The sequence below is a fragment of the Plecotus auritus genome (assembly GCF_963455305.1).
Source record: "Plecotus auritus genome assembly, chromosome: 1".
NCBI classification, from domain to species: domain Eukaryota; kingdom Metazoa; phylum Chordata; class Mammalia; order Chiroptera; family Vespertilionidae; genus Plecotus; species Plecotus auritus.
In genome coordinates, this window is record NC_137770.1 from 84,233,332 (window position 1) to 84,247,480 (window position 14,149).

At 46.1% G+C, this 14,149-nt stretch overlaps 1 protein-coding gene across 6 annotated transcripts; it reads right to left on the bottom strand.

Annotated features, from left to right (window-relative positions):
* Positions 1 to 3,829: 3,829 nt before the first annotated feature.
* PPP1R3E (protein phosphatase 1 regulatory subunit 3E) lies at positions 3,830 to 8,376 on the bottom strand. Of its 6 annotated transcripts, none has more exons than XR_013959291.1 (4): positions 7,695 to 8,236; positions 6,801 to 7,407; positions 5,217 to 5,353; positions 4,510 to 4,923 (listed from the first exon to the last, which is right to left on the bottom strand). XR_013959291.1 is itself a non-coding variant. In XM_080646212.1 (2 exons), the coding sequence occupies exons 1-2, from the start codon at positions 8,109 to 8,111 to the stop codon at positions 6,985 to 6,987; spliced, it is 840 nt and encodes a 279-aa protein (XP_080502338.1). In that variant the 5' UTR covers positions 8,112 to 8,376; the 3' UTR covers positions 3,854 to 6,984. The 6 variants fall into 6 exon arrangements, 1 of the variants encoding a protein (XP_080502338.1); XR_013959292.1 differs by having other exon boundaries at positions 4,723 to 5,050; positions 7,695 to 8,376; XR_013959290.1 differs by lacking the exon at positions 4,510 to 4,923 and adding an exon at positions 3,830 to 4,462 and having other exon boundaries at positions 5,217 to 7,407; positions 7,695 to 8,343.
* Between the last annotated feature and the right edge of the window lie 5,773 nt (positions 8,377 to 14,149).

Genomic DNA, 14,149 nt, shown 5'->3' on the forward strand with positions numbered 1-14,149 from the left:
ATTAGACCTACTTTCTGATTTAGCTAAACTTTTTCCAGCCCAGTGAAGCACCTCAACTTCTCTTTCACGCAATTGTCAGCAACACAGCAGTAAATATCAACACAAAGCACATTATTATTGTAGATCACACAGAGAACAAAGGGTAAAATATTTAACTGCAGCAGTGTTTGACTATGTTCTGTGCAGTGAGAAAACCCTAAGTCATTTTCAAGGTCCACCATTTCTTATTTCTTTTCAGTCAGGTCGAGTTTCTAAGCTTTCTAAATCTCTGTTTTCCAGCTAATGAAAAGACAATAGGATTCCATCGAGTCTCCTATCTACCTACTCCAGGATTTCTGTGAGGATCAAATGAGATGAGGGATGGGAAAATGCTCCATGGACATTTGGTTACAATGTAAAGTGTTTCTACCTGGCTATAAAGCAAGTCGTCATAGCGACCAGTCAGAAGGTGGGAAGGATACTTAGTATATTAGCCTTTTATATAGATAGATATATAAAAAGCTAAGGTGACTTGCACATGCCCGATACATATAAAGCTCTCACTGGTGCCAATCGCACGCATGTTTCGATCTGTCATTGTTGATCGTGAATTTGGTTGACACTTCAATTATAGAGAAAGGGCGAATAGCAATATTAAAATATTTCTTCTAATTAATTTCCTTTTTTAAAAATATTTCATTGATTTTTTACAGAGAGGAAAAAGAGAGGGAGAGTTAGAAACATCGATGAGAGAGAAACATCAATCAGCTGCCTCCTGCACACTTCCTTCTGGGGATGTGCCCGCAACCAAGGTACATGCCCTTGAGCGGAATCGAACCTGGGACCCTTGAGTCCACAGGCCGAGGCTCTATCCACTGAGCCAAACCGGTTAGGGCATTAATTTCCTTTCAATGTGCACAAATCCATGCACCAGGACACTAGTATTTAATAAAACCCTTTCATGAAGCCAGGCTGGGGCTGACTGGTGTAGTTCAGTGAATTGAGTGTCCTTCCATGCACCAAGAGGTCACGATGGATTGATTCCCGGTCAGGGCACATATCTGGATTTCAGGCTCGACTCCCAGTAGGAAGCAGCCCATCAATGTTTCTCTCTCTCCCTTCCTCTCTACCTAATAATTGGTAACATATTTTTAAAAATCTTTTTTAAAAAAGAAAAACTTCCCACCAAGACTCCTTTGGGGGGTTTTGTTCTCTGAAGTCACCTGCTCTCACTTCTCAGTGCATACTATCACATGAATAAATTTAGTATGCTTTGCTAAATGTAACACTTGTATTATTTCTTAATCCTTTGACAAGACCCTGGACCCGGGTACTAGGTTGAGGATTCCGAGTGCCTGTCAGCATCACAATTGGTTAAGATTGCTATCTCTTTCCTCTGACTTTCCTTCCATCATACTTTGCATTCTGTCAGGTGTAAGTGGAAGGGCCTTGGGCATTTGAGGATTGGCTAAATTGTTAGGGATACATTTAGTTTGGGTTTTGTAGGGACACATCTGTGGTTTGCAAGTACTTCTGTGAGTAAATAGTAGGTATAGTGTTATGGTTTGAATTATGTCCCCCTCCCAAAAAATTCTTATGTTAAAAGTCCTAACTCCCAGTGCCTCTTAATATTTTCAGAGATAAGGTCTATAAAGAGGTAATTAAGTTAAAACGAGGTCTGAGGGGAGTCCTAATCCAACATGACCGGTTTCCTTATGATGAGAAATTCGGACACAAACATGCACATAGGAAAGACCATGTGAAGACATAGTAAGAAAATAGCCACCTATAAGCTAGGACAGAGGAACTTCAATGAAACCAACCCTGCTGACAACTTGATCTCAAACTTCTAGAACTGAATTTGTTAAGTCACCCAGTCTGTAGTATTTTGTTACGGCAGCCCTAGAAAACTAATACATATAGCTTCCAGGAATACTCCTAATGTCAACAATTCTGGAACACAGGCTGACGCCACAGAGGGACCCCAGGCAATAAGCCATGGTGTGAACCCCTGGAAAGCCCCCACCTACCTCTCCTTGGATGTCTGCTCCTCATGTTGACTCCTCTTCAGCATATGTACCAGAGTGGATACTCCGCAGAGACATCACAACTTGGCTATTATGATGTAACGAGGAGGCATCTGATCATTCTCACACTAGAGCTTTATGGGTAACTGGACTTTTCATCTTTCAGGTGATGTGGAGACAGTACTATGCTAGAACTTGATATTTTTCAAGGATGCCTCCCTTTAACATCGATTTCTGTTGCTCCATTCTGTTTTACACAGAGGCCCTCGCTTTTCATCCCTCTCATATTTCTCATCTTTGGCTTTAGGGTTGCCCTTGGTAGGGAAAAAGGGCTTTACTCTTCTCTCCAGTGCTTAAGGAGCAGATTGTAACTTCGATTGTCCCCTTACGGAAAAATAGCCCCCACCCAAGGGGAAACACGGGACTTCTACCCACCCAAGCTGTTCCCTTTAACTGTACCAGCAGCTGGTGCTGCCAGGAAACGAATGCACTGGGCCCCGGTAACTTTCCTTATTACTGCTCCAATGGTGGTGGGATCTTACTAGCGTGTCGTATACCTGGGCGGCCCAACTCCTTCCCAACCAACTTCTGCATAGGCAGTGGACTCCAGCTGACAGGAAATAGGACTTTTACGAAATGCGATGACCAGAAAATTTGTCTCTGGGTCTCTTGCTGTTCTTGGCCAAGAAACAAACAATACTTCTCAATATCTGATGGTATATTCTTTTCATATTTCAATTTTATTTCATACATGAGGTCGTTTATCCAGAAGGGAGAGCTGGTGCATGAGGAAGCTGCAGTGAGGCACAATACTAGTGGGTTTGGGGCCCCGTGACTAGGGCTGCACTATGAAGAGGGTGGGAAGACTCTGGGCCTCATGAGAACAGTATTTTATGGTGAATTCACAGGGCAAACTTTCCTTTCCTATCCAGGTTAGCTATTCAATGGGTAGATTATGCAATCTTTTTAGCAACTTTAGTGATATCAGCAAAGGAAGTGCCAAAGATGGGGACACAGAGAAAACTATCAGTTCCTTTTGTTTCTCTTTATGCCTGGATGGGGAAGAGAATGGAAACTAGTAGCAGAAAACGAAACATTTCTGATACCCCTTGCCATGAAAAACTGTGGGTCTGATTGTGCAGAAGCCTGTTTCATAGCCAGGGAATGGGTTGTAGTCAAGAGGCCTGGGTTTAAGCTCCATCTTGAGCTGTACTAAAAAAAAAAAAAATTCTTTAACCCCGCTGTGGTCACTTTTCATCTCTGGATCCATGTCCCCATCTGTATAGGAGCCAGGACCCAATGATCTCTAAAGACAAGCCTTTTTTCACAGGTCTCTGATTCTAGGACCCATGGAACACAAGGATCCAGAGGAGCTCCAGAGAAACACAGAAGTTAGAAGCAAGGAATGTGGGAGTTAGATTGGAAAGTTGAGGAATTAGGGCTTATTATGAAGAGAAATGATGAGCTACATTCAAAGCGATAAAGAAGGAAGGTTATCAGACATCTGATGTCTGGATGAGAGAAAAAAGGCAACAGTGTTCCTGCTGTGTTGCTTCAAGGACCCAAGCCCCTGACTTTGGTAATAGTTTCTCTTCTGGCACTTTCTAGTCCACGGCTGACATATTATACTGTAAACTGCTCCTGTTCACATAGTCATCAGCCTTTAGAGGAAAGTCCCCATCACAATGCCTAACACTCCTAGTGTTTCCTGAGTCATATCAACTTACCCCCAGGCCCTGGGGAAGCTCTATATGGGAAGAACCAGAAGACTAGTGAGCTGGGTCTATAAAGCTGAGAATGGGGCCAGTAACTTTTTTTTTTTATATATATATTTTATTAATTTTCTTACAGAGAGGAAGAGAGAGGGATAGAGAGCTAGAAACATCGATGAGAGAGAGAGACATCGATCAGCTGCCTCCTGCCCGCCCCCCACTGGGGATGTGCCCGCAACCCAGGCACATGCCCTGGACCGGAATCGAACCTGGGACCCTTCAGTCCGCAGGCCGACGCTCTATCCACTGAGCCAAACCGGCCAGGGCAGGGCCAGTAACTTCTTACAAACAATGGATTACCCTTGGTTCCCTGCCCCCAACCAGCTTGCATTTATCCATTAATACCAGGACTCTGAGAGAGGGCCCAAGCACACAGAGCATCCAGCAATGTCTTAGTCAGGGATCTTTCTAGCAGCAAATTTAGGCAACTGGCCTGTTCAAAGCTAGTTGTAGGAGTGCAAAAGGGTGTGGCACACCAACAGGTATGGAGGGTTGGCTAGGATCAGGGGAGAATCCCATTGTATGGGTTCAAATGGATTCCAAGTTCTCTAGCAGGCAGCTAGGTTAGTCCCTTGCTGATCCCACAGAGCTGGGACACTAGCATAGGAGACAGCCGCAAGCTCCTGGAAGGAGATGAAATGTGGGACCCGCAGTGCTTTGCCTTCTCCAAGCCAGTTCAGGAGACTGAGAGGATGGGAAGGCAGAGCACAATTAGAAACTGCATTTTTTTTCCTAATAAAAGATGATATATGGCAAGTTTTTTAATTTTGTTTTTAAAGGAAAAAATATAACATCATAATTACGCGCAGAGGCTCTGGAGATTTCCTGGGTTCAAAATCCTAGCTCTGCATTCACTACCTATGTAATCTTGAACAAATTACTGTTTTAGAGTTTCCTATCTCTAAAACAGGGTAATATTGTAATGCATGCAAGACACCAGATTTTAGTGGATAAGTGTGTACTATTACAATTGTTAATACAACATAACAGTAATGCATACATATTAAGCAAGAGATTACTACACACTGAGCCTCAACCCAATCTCCCTCTCCATTATCCTCCCTTGGGCTCTTCATTGATGACTAATAAGTGCATTGGTTGTTGGCTTCCAGTAGTTTCTCTCTTCACTCTGTTGGAACTTTGACCTGAAGATGATCCATAAGATGCATGAAATTTTTTTCTTCACCAGAAGGATGATATTTAAAGGGGCATTTGTTTGAGGAATGACTCAGGGTTCCTCTCTTTCAGCCATCTTTCTTCAAAGGATTAAGGCTTTAGACAGGAGGGTCATGGTAAAAAAGACCTATATTGTATTCCAAATGCATGTACAGGTACATGCCCATGCACTCTCTCCCTTACTGACAAAGAAAAGGGCGTTGCAGGAAATTTTCTTTGAGAAATCATTAAGAGATAGAAAAGGGGACGGGGAACTGGTTACCTGGGAGCTCCTTGTTCATCTGCATCAGGAACTGCTTCTTTTCACTCTTCTCCTTCTAGAAGACTGTCAAGAAAGAGCCTGAGGGAGGAAGGTGGGTCAACCATGGCCTTGGAGAAAAAGTAGGTTTTCCACCTCTTCTGTAGGAAGAAGGAATAGCACAGATGAATAAGGATGAGAGGGAGACAAATGGAAATAGAGATAATGAAGGCAAAACCCTATAATGCTAAAAGAAAAATGGAAGTGATGAGGGAGTGACAGGAAAAAAGAAAAGCAAAGAGCTTAGGAAAAGAGTAAGAGGAAAAGAAGAATAACCAGCAGAGGTTAACTAGGAAACATATAAGGCATAAACGTGAGTGGGTAAAAGTCCAGCTTTCCTACTTCACTTGCTCAAAATATGGAGCAGACTGACATCTTCTGGAGCCATTTAATTTTCAAGTTGTTTTCTTAATTTGAAATGCTTTCCCTTTCTTATGCCCATAATCCTTTCTCCTCAAGAGAGCCCCCAATGTTGTCTCCTTTCATCTTTGGGACCTCCAAGCATCACTTTCCCCAAGAGAGATGCACCTCTTCAAAGCTATCTCAGAGAACCCAGGCTGGGGCCAGAGCAAAAAGCAAGGGCAGAGGATGGGCTGTGGTTTGAGAGGCTGAATACTGAGGTTGCAGGCTGGTTTGGGGATGCTTCCTGGGCTGTGGAAGACCTATCCTCAGTCCCAATCAGATGCTAGGGGGCTCTGTGTGTTCTGAACTGTAGCTCTCCAACTGTAGGTTGGAGAACGTGGCTTCTCATCTATACTGTGCCACTCACAGATCATAAAATGTCAAAACAAGGGTCCGAAAGAGATCACCTAATTCAAATCCAATTTCCCACGGAGGAAACTGGGCCGCAGAGAGGTGAAGGACCTTGTCCAAAGTTATATAGCTAGTCAGTGACTTCCTTGTCTTCTGAAGCAGAAGCAGATTAGTGGTTCTTGGGATTCACTGTCCCTTGACAAATACAGTCCATAAAGTGCTTATAGGTCATTAGAAAGCACCCCAGAAAGGGGCATTTTCCGGGAAGCCCCTGAGTGTATCAGCCCTTTAGGTGTTGCATTATTTGGCTGCAAGGACAGGCCCCGAGCTGGTTTTGTCTTCATTTTAACCCCCAGGGCTGTCAGGAGGCTGGAGGAAGGGGCTCTGACTGCTACCTGCCATCACTCTCCAGCCAATTCTGAGACTGAAGCCAGGGACAATCAGGGGTGACAAGGTAATTCCATCATGATGCCAGGGTCTAGGAAGCAATGGCCAAGTTCCTAGAACTTCAACAAGGCAATTATGGCTGAATTAAAGCTAGGATGGGCAGGATTGGGGGACTTGAAGTGGCAAACTTGGGGGAAAAAAGGGAACGAGCCAGATGACTTCATACAAAATACGTCCTCAATCCCAGAGAGGTACCTTAACCTTTGACTGCTTAGGCCCGACAAGCTCTCCCAGCGCCCACTCACGGAAGAGAATGTTATCATCATCACTTTTCTTTTGCTTTTTTCTAATGCTTTCAGCACCCTTTCCGGTCTCCTTTCCTTAATGCCTTGGGTTCCTTTTACTCACATCCAACAGGTGTTTTCCACTCTATCTCCCCGACTTTGATTCTTCCCACTTCCACACCCCTCTGATTTCTTCCCCACTTTACTCTCTTGGACAACTCCCCGCCAAACTCGTCTTTCCCGCTCCTCCCCGCCAAATCTTCAGGCTCCCCCAGCCCCCGGTGCCTTCGCAGTCGGCCAAAGGCGTTTCAAATAAAGTGGATCCATCCCTGAGGCTCCGGGGTTTCACCGCTGCCGGGGTACTCGGGCCCACGTAGAGCATAGTCACGACCGCCGTTGTTGTCCCAGAACTCGTGGCCCGTCACGCGGTAGCGCAAGGCGAAAAGCAGGGCGCCCCCAAAGGGAGGCGCGGGCAGGCGGAAAGCGAAGCGGTCGGCTCGCGGAGGGGGCGGGGCCGGGCCGGCGTAGGCGGCGGGCGCCTCGCGTTGGCTCCGCCAGCCGTCGGCGCTCCAGCGCACGCTCACGCGCTTTTCGTAGGCCAGGTCCAGCACCCGTGCGCTCCCCGCCACGCCCAGTGGGCCCGCCTCGGCGCGCTCCAGGCAGATGCGCTGCGCCTGCAAACGGGCGGCGAAGCCGGGTTCGCGGGCGGGCTCCAGGGCGGCGCGCGCTTCCTGGGGACGAAAGAGGGAGAGGGAGGACCGAGCCGCGGAGAAGAGAGGGCAGAGACAGGGGTGGGGTCAGGGCGAGGAACTGGACCAATCCGAGCCCGACCCCGGGTCCCCTCGGTCAGAATGCGGCCCAGCTGCGAAAGTAGCCTAGAGCCCCCCACCAAAAGGGAAGCGCCCGAGCAAGCCCGAGGTGGAGGGTGAAGATGGGTATTCCTTGATAAGTTCACTCCCCCCACGCGGACGGCAGGGTTGGGGAGGTCCCGGAGGAGAGGCGTGCCTCTGCAGCCTACCTGCAGGCCGCGGACGCGGGGCTGACACGGCGCGAAGTGGCGGAGGGCGTCCCTCTGCAGCTGGACATGCACGTGGCGGGGCACCCGGGGCAGCTCTCCCGGGCGGAAGCGGCGCACGGCGGCCAGCTCGAGCCCCAACGCGTCAGCGAAACGCACTCTCTTGCGGGTGTCGGGGCTGCGGCTCCGGGACGCCCGGGCCCCGCCGCCTCCGGCGGGTGCAGAGCGAGCCCTGCGGCCCCGACTCGAAGCTTGAGCGCGGGATCGGGCCCCGAGGCGCGTCCCGCCCTCTCCTGGCTCCTCCTCCGGCTCCTCCTCAAGGCTGGGCCGCTGGCTGCGGTAGTAGGCTCGCTCCGTTAGCGAGGCGATGAAGCTCAGGTTGCGGGGGATGTCCGTGCGGGGGGGCCGCTCGCGAGACATAGCATCCCCCGCCCCGCAGGGCCCGCCCGCAGCGCCGCTGCGTTACCCTCCGTCCCTATGACTAAAGCCTCCGGGCCCGCTTCAGCCGCCGGCTTTAGCCGTCCCTCCTTGCAGGATCCTCTACCTCCCGCGTAATTCTGCCTCAGTTCCGTGACTATCTTCCCTTCCCAAAGGCCCGCAGCTCCCAGGGTTTTAGACGGTCACCTCCCGTCTTCTGCAAGCTGTCTGCTCTGAGCGTGCGCTCAGTAGCACACACCCTCCGGTCTCCTGGCCTTCCCGGCCCCGGCCCCCGCCCACAGCCCTCTGACAGGTGGCTCCCCATCTGTCTTCACTGCCGCTGCTGCAAGCTGCATCAGGGGGCGGGGACTCCACCTATTCGGTCCTGAGAAAGACCACTTTACTTTTTTTTTTTTTTTTTTTTTAATGGCCTCAACCTGGCTGGAAGAGTTACTGCAGGATGCAGTGTAACGTTTCCTTTTCTTGCAGGGGAGGTCCACAACGCGCAGCGTGTGGCTTTTTCTTACGGGCTTGCCGTTTTCTTTTCTAAATCCTAGGCTTCAGGTTTGGGAGCGGTTTGGCGGTGGGTGCAAAGAAGGGAAGGTCATGAAACTAGGTAGAGTCCCAAACAGAAGCTGAGATGTGCTCACAAGAGTGGGTGGCCCATTGGAAAGAACTCTGAACTGAGAGTTGTAGAAAGACAGCTTCTGTTTTCACCTCTGGTGCTATTTAGCTGCGTGACTTTGAGCAAGGCACAACTTCGCTGGACTTAAGAGTTATCATCCTTTTAAAAAGTGGATTAGAGCTTTGATCTCTAACCGGACTGTAAACCCTTTGATGACAGGGGCTGTATCTGATTCATAGTTTCATCACAGAGTAGGCCCTCACATTATTGAATGAATAAGCACACCACTCTCTTGGAGCTGAGACTGTAGGATTCTAGTTCCAATGGGAAGTTCCAATGGGAAGTTCCAAAAAGCACAGAGCTGGCATTTTTCTTCATATTTTTCTTTGTTAGTGAAAAACACATGAGAAGTTTTGTTTTCTAACTTGCCTACTGATCTTATATAGCATTTACAGTATGCTAGGTATGGTTATAAGAATTTTAAAAACATTAAATCCTATAGTACAGCCATCATAGGAGTAGGGAGTATTACTATAGCTATTTTATAGATGAGAAAATGAATGGAGAGAGGGGCTAGCACTTTTGCCTAGGATTACATAGATAATAATTGGGGAGCTGGGATTAGAATCTCAGCAGTCTGGCTCTAAAGTCCACTTTATTATCTAATTGGTTTATATAAGATTAAAATTTTTTAATTTAATAAATCTTTATTCCTCTTTTTTCCCCCCATAGCTCCCCTCCACCCGGTTCCCATCCCACCCTCTGCCCTTCCTACCCACCACTGTCCTCATCCATAGGTGTACGCTTTTTGTCCAGTCTCTTCCCACACCCCCGATACCCCTTTCCCCCCCGAGAATTGTCAGTCCACTCCCTTTCTATGCCCCTGATTGTATTCTATTCACCAGTTTTTTTCTGTTCATCAGATTTTTATTCACTTGATTTTTAGATTCACTTGTTGATAGACATGTATTTGTTGTTCATAATTTTTATCTTTACCTTTTTCTTCTTCTTCCTCTTCTTAAAGAATGCCTTTCAGCATTTCATATAATACTGGTTTGGTGGTGATGAACTCCTTTAGCTTTTTCTTATCTGTGAAGCTCTTTATCTGACCTTCAATTCTGAATGATAGCTTTGCTGGGTAAAGTAATCTTGGTTGTAGGTTCTTGCTATTCATCACTGTGAATATTTCTTTTTTTATTTTTATTTATTTATTTTAATATTTTTTATTAAGGTATTATATGTGTACATATCATACCATTGCCCCCCCCACCCCACTCCCATACAAACCCTCACCCCCCAATGTTTTGCATCCGTTGGTTATTTTTATATGCATGCATATAAGTCCTTCGGTTGATCTCTTATTTCCCTCACCTCTCCCTAACCTTCCCGCTGTAATTTGACAGTCTGTTTGATGCTTTACTGCCTCTGTATCTATCTTTTTGTTCATCAGTTTATAATGTTTTTTATTATCCACAAATGAGTGAGATCATGTGGTATTTTTCTTTCATTGACTGGCTTATTTCACTTAGCATAATGTTCTCTAATTCCATCCAGGTTCCTACAAATGGTAATAATTCCCTTTTTTATGGCAGCATAGTATTCCATTGTGTAGATGTACCATAGTTTTCTTATCCAGTCATCTGCTGAATATTTCTTGCCACTCCCATCTGGCCTGCATAGTTTCTGTTGAGAAATCAGCTGACAATCGTATGGGTGCTCCCTTGTAGGTAATTAACTGTTTTTCTCTTGCTGCTTTTAATATTCTCTCTTTGTCTTTTGCTCTTGGCATTTTAATTATGATGTGTCTTGGTGTGGTCCTCTTTGAATTCCTTTTGTTTGGGGTTCTGTGCGCTTCCTGGAGTTGTAAGTCTATTTCTTTCACCAGGTGGGGGAAGTTTTCAGTCATTATTTCTTCAAATAGGTTTTCATTATCTTGCTCTCTCTCTTCTTCTAGCACCCCCATAATTCGGATGTTGGTACGCTTGAGGTTGTCCCAGAGGCTCCTTACACTATCTTCAAATTTTTGGATTCTTTTTTCTTTTTGCTTTTCTGGCTGAGTGTTGCTTCTTTGTATTTCAAATCTTTGACTTGATTCTTGCGGTCCTCTAGTCTGCTGTTGGGTCTCTGTATAATATTTTTTATTTCAGTCAGTGTATGTTTAATTTCTAGTTGGTCCTTTTTCATATCCTCGAGGGTCTCGCTAAATTTATCGGCCTTTTCTAGGAAATTCTTGAAAAACCTCATAACCGTGGTTTTGAACTCTATATCCAGTCATTTGCTTTCCTCCATTTCTTCATTTGTGATCTGTTTCTTTGTCTCTGCATTTTCGTTGGTAGAGTAGCTATGTGTGCTAGGTGTCCTGTATGGCCCAGTGGCTCAGCCTCCCCAGTTACCTGAGGTGGACACTCTTGGTGCACCCCTTTGTGGACTGTGTGCTCAGCCTTGTTGTAGTTAAGTCTTGATTGTTGTTGGTATCACTGGGAGGAATTGACCTCCAGGCTAATTGGCTGTGAGGATCAGCTGTGTCTACGCCGGGAGAACTTCTGTGCTGGAGACACTCTTATGAGACAAGACTTGCAAAATTGCAAAAGCCTCTGTGCTCAGATTGGATGGGGCAGAGTTTCAGGGCAGAGCAGACAGCCTTGGCTTCCCGTCAACCCTTCCCTATGAGGCCCCTGGGTCTCAGTGTCCCTCGGTAATCGCTGCAAGCACCTCTGAGAGAAAGCCACCCTCGAGTTTTGCCTGCTGACAGACTGTCTTGATTCCCCCCGAATGAGTCTGGTTTCCCAGCGTCTAGCCCGGGACTGGAGTTCAGTGCAGTCTGGAGCTTTTGTCTCCCTCCCGCTTTAGAAAGCCAGCCTCGCACTCAGCTGCCCGTGCAGCCTCCTGTCCTCTCCACGTGTGAGTCTCCGTACCTCAGCCTTTTGCAGCTCCTCTGAGTCTAAATGTGCTTTCCTCTTTTCTTCTAGTTGTAGAATTTCCACTCAGCCAGTTTTCCTGTGGTTCTGGATGGTGTCCGTTTCGTCTTTTAGTTGTAGTTTTGATATTGTTGTGCGAGGCAGCAGTTTAGGTGTTTACCTATGCCGCCATCTTGGTTTCTCCCCAAGATTAAAAAGTTTAATGGTCATAGTTAGCATCTTCAGAGTACTGAAATATGGGGTCTCATAATAGAAATGGAGTCTCTAAATTTAAAACAGCAGGAGAGTTTAACTATAAAATCACTAGTGACTGCCCTAACTGGTTTGGCTCAGTGGATAGAGCGTCGGCCTGCGGACTCAAGGGTCCCAGGTTTGATTCCGGTCTGGGGCATGTACCTTGGTTGCGGGCACATACCCAGTAGAGAGTGTGCAGGAGGCAGCTGATCAATGTTTCTAACTCTCTATCCCTCTCCCTTCCTCTCTGTAAAAAATCAATAAAATATATTTTTAAAAAAATCACCAGTGACTAAGTTGGAAATAAACAGAGACATATACTATCTTAACATTGTACAATTCATTCCTGTTTGCATTTTAACTCCAGCCATGCTATTGTAATAACCACAGCAATGCTATTTAGCCAGGACTAATTTTTAAAGTGATACTGAGTTTTTTTTTGTTTTTTTTAAAAATATATTTTATTGATTTTTTACAGAGAGGAAGGAAGAGGGACAGAGAGTTAGAAATATCGATGAGAGAGAAACATCGATCAGCTGCCTCCTGCACACCTCCCACTGGGGATGTGCCCGCAACCAAGTCACATGCCCTTGACCGGAATCGAACCCGGGACCCTTCAGTCCGCAGGCCGACGCTCTATCCACTGAGCCAAACCGGTTTTGGCGATACTGAGTTTTATTTTCTTATTTAATACATATGTATATAATTCCAAGATAATTTTTTTTATATCTTGGTGGTGTAAAATAATGTTTCACTAATTTGTTTTGCAGTCAACCAGTTTACAACTGTCTTCCTTGCACTGGTGAAATATATCATTAACAGAATAATGTTCAAGATTAGCCTATATGGCCTGAGATTTTCTAGCAAAAGCTCTGTTGCATTGTCCACAGTTTGAGCTGCCATTCCTTGGCTCTGTGGTATTAGTCTGAGAAGATATTTGAAATACATAGCTTTGAACCCAGTATAATTTGTGTTGGTCCAGCAGCTAGCTCTGTCTGGCTGCTCAGACTGACACTGAACCTTTATTCCAAATAAGCCTTTGTGTCTTAAATAGCCACTGCAGTTGTCTTTAAACATCTGACTAAGTCTGCTCAATAACTGGCCAGAGGCATTGAGTGATTTATTCAGTCAACATTTACTGAGGGTCTATTAGGCTGTGAGGACATAAAAGTGAATACAATTCAGTTCCTGTTCTCAAAGAGCTTATAAATAAATGTGTTGAAGACAGAAATATATTTGGATCCTGAGACTTAAAAATGTTTTATTTCAAGCAAATGTCTTAGAAGAAATCAGGGTTGCAAACGAAGGACTAGATTAAGTTATTCTCAGAAGAAGGAAACAACATTGCTGGTAGCAGCTGGAAAGATCAGCCCAAGAGCAAAGAAAAAGTGAGGGTGGTTGAAAGGATCCTATATAATAAAAGGCTAATATGCAAATCAACCAAACGGCAAAAATGACAGGTCGCTATGATGTGCACTGACCACCAGGGGGCAGATGCTCAACGCAGGAACTGCCCCCTGGTAGTCAGTGTGCTCTCACAGGGGGAGCGCTGCTCAGCGGGTGGTGGTTGGAGCCTCTCTCGCCTCTGCGGCAGTTGGACATCCCCCCCAAGGGCTCCCGGACTGTGAGAGGGTGTAGGCTGAGCTGAGGGACACCGCCCCCGCCCCACACCAAATTCATGAATTTCATGCACTGGGCCTCTAGTAGTCATAAAGGAGTGGAATAGGCTGTGTGTTCAGAATGCAGGAGAGAACTGAGTTTGGGCTTGTAAATGGCATGGTAACACACTGATGACCTGAAGTGAAGAGGGACCTTGAAGCAATACAGTGTTATGACAAGCTTTCAAGACAGAATTAGATTGAATCCCAGCTTCTCAGTATGTGGCTTTGAGCAAATTAACCTCTCCAAGCCTCATTTTCCTCATCCATCGAATGAGGATAAAACAGAATAGGATTGGTGTGAGGATAAAATATCATGCATGTAAAGAAAGCACTTAGCACCTAAAAAGTCCTCAACATGTGTTAGTTGTTACTATGACTGTTACAGAAAAGACCTTGTTTGTCCAGTGACCACAGGGGCAGATGGTAATACCAAGGCTTGGACTGAAGATAGAAGCAAAGGGAACTGGCAGGAAAGGAGAATTGGGTTACCTCTTTATGGCCTTTGGTTGGAGATCTCTCCAAATGGAGCTGAAGGAAGTGCCAGCTGCAAAAGCTGGTGGGCCCGTCAGGATGCCCGAGAATGCCCTAGTGTGGATCAGCTGT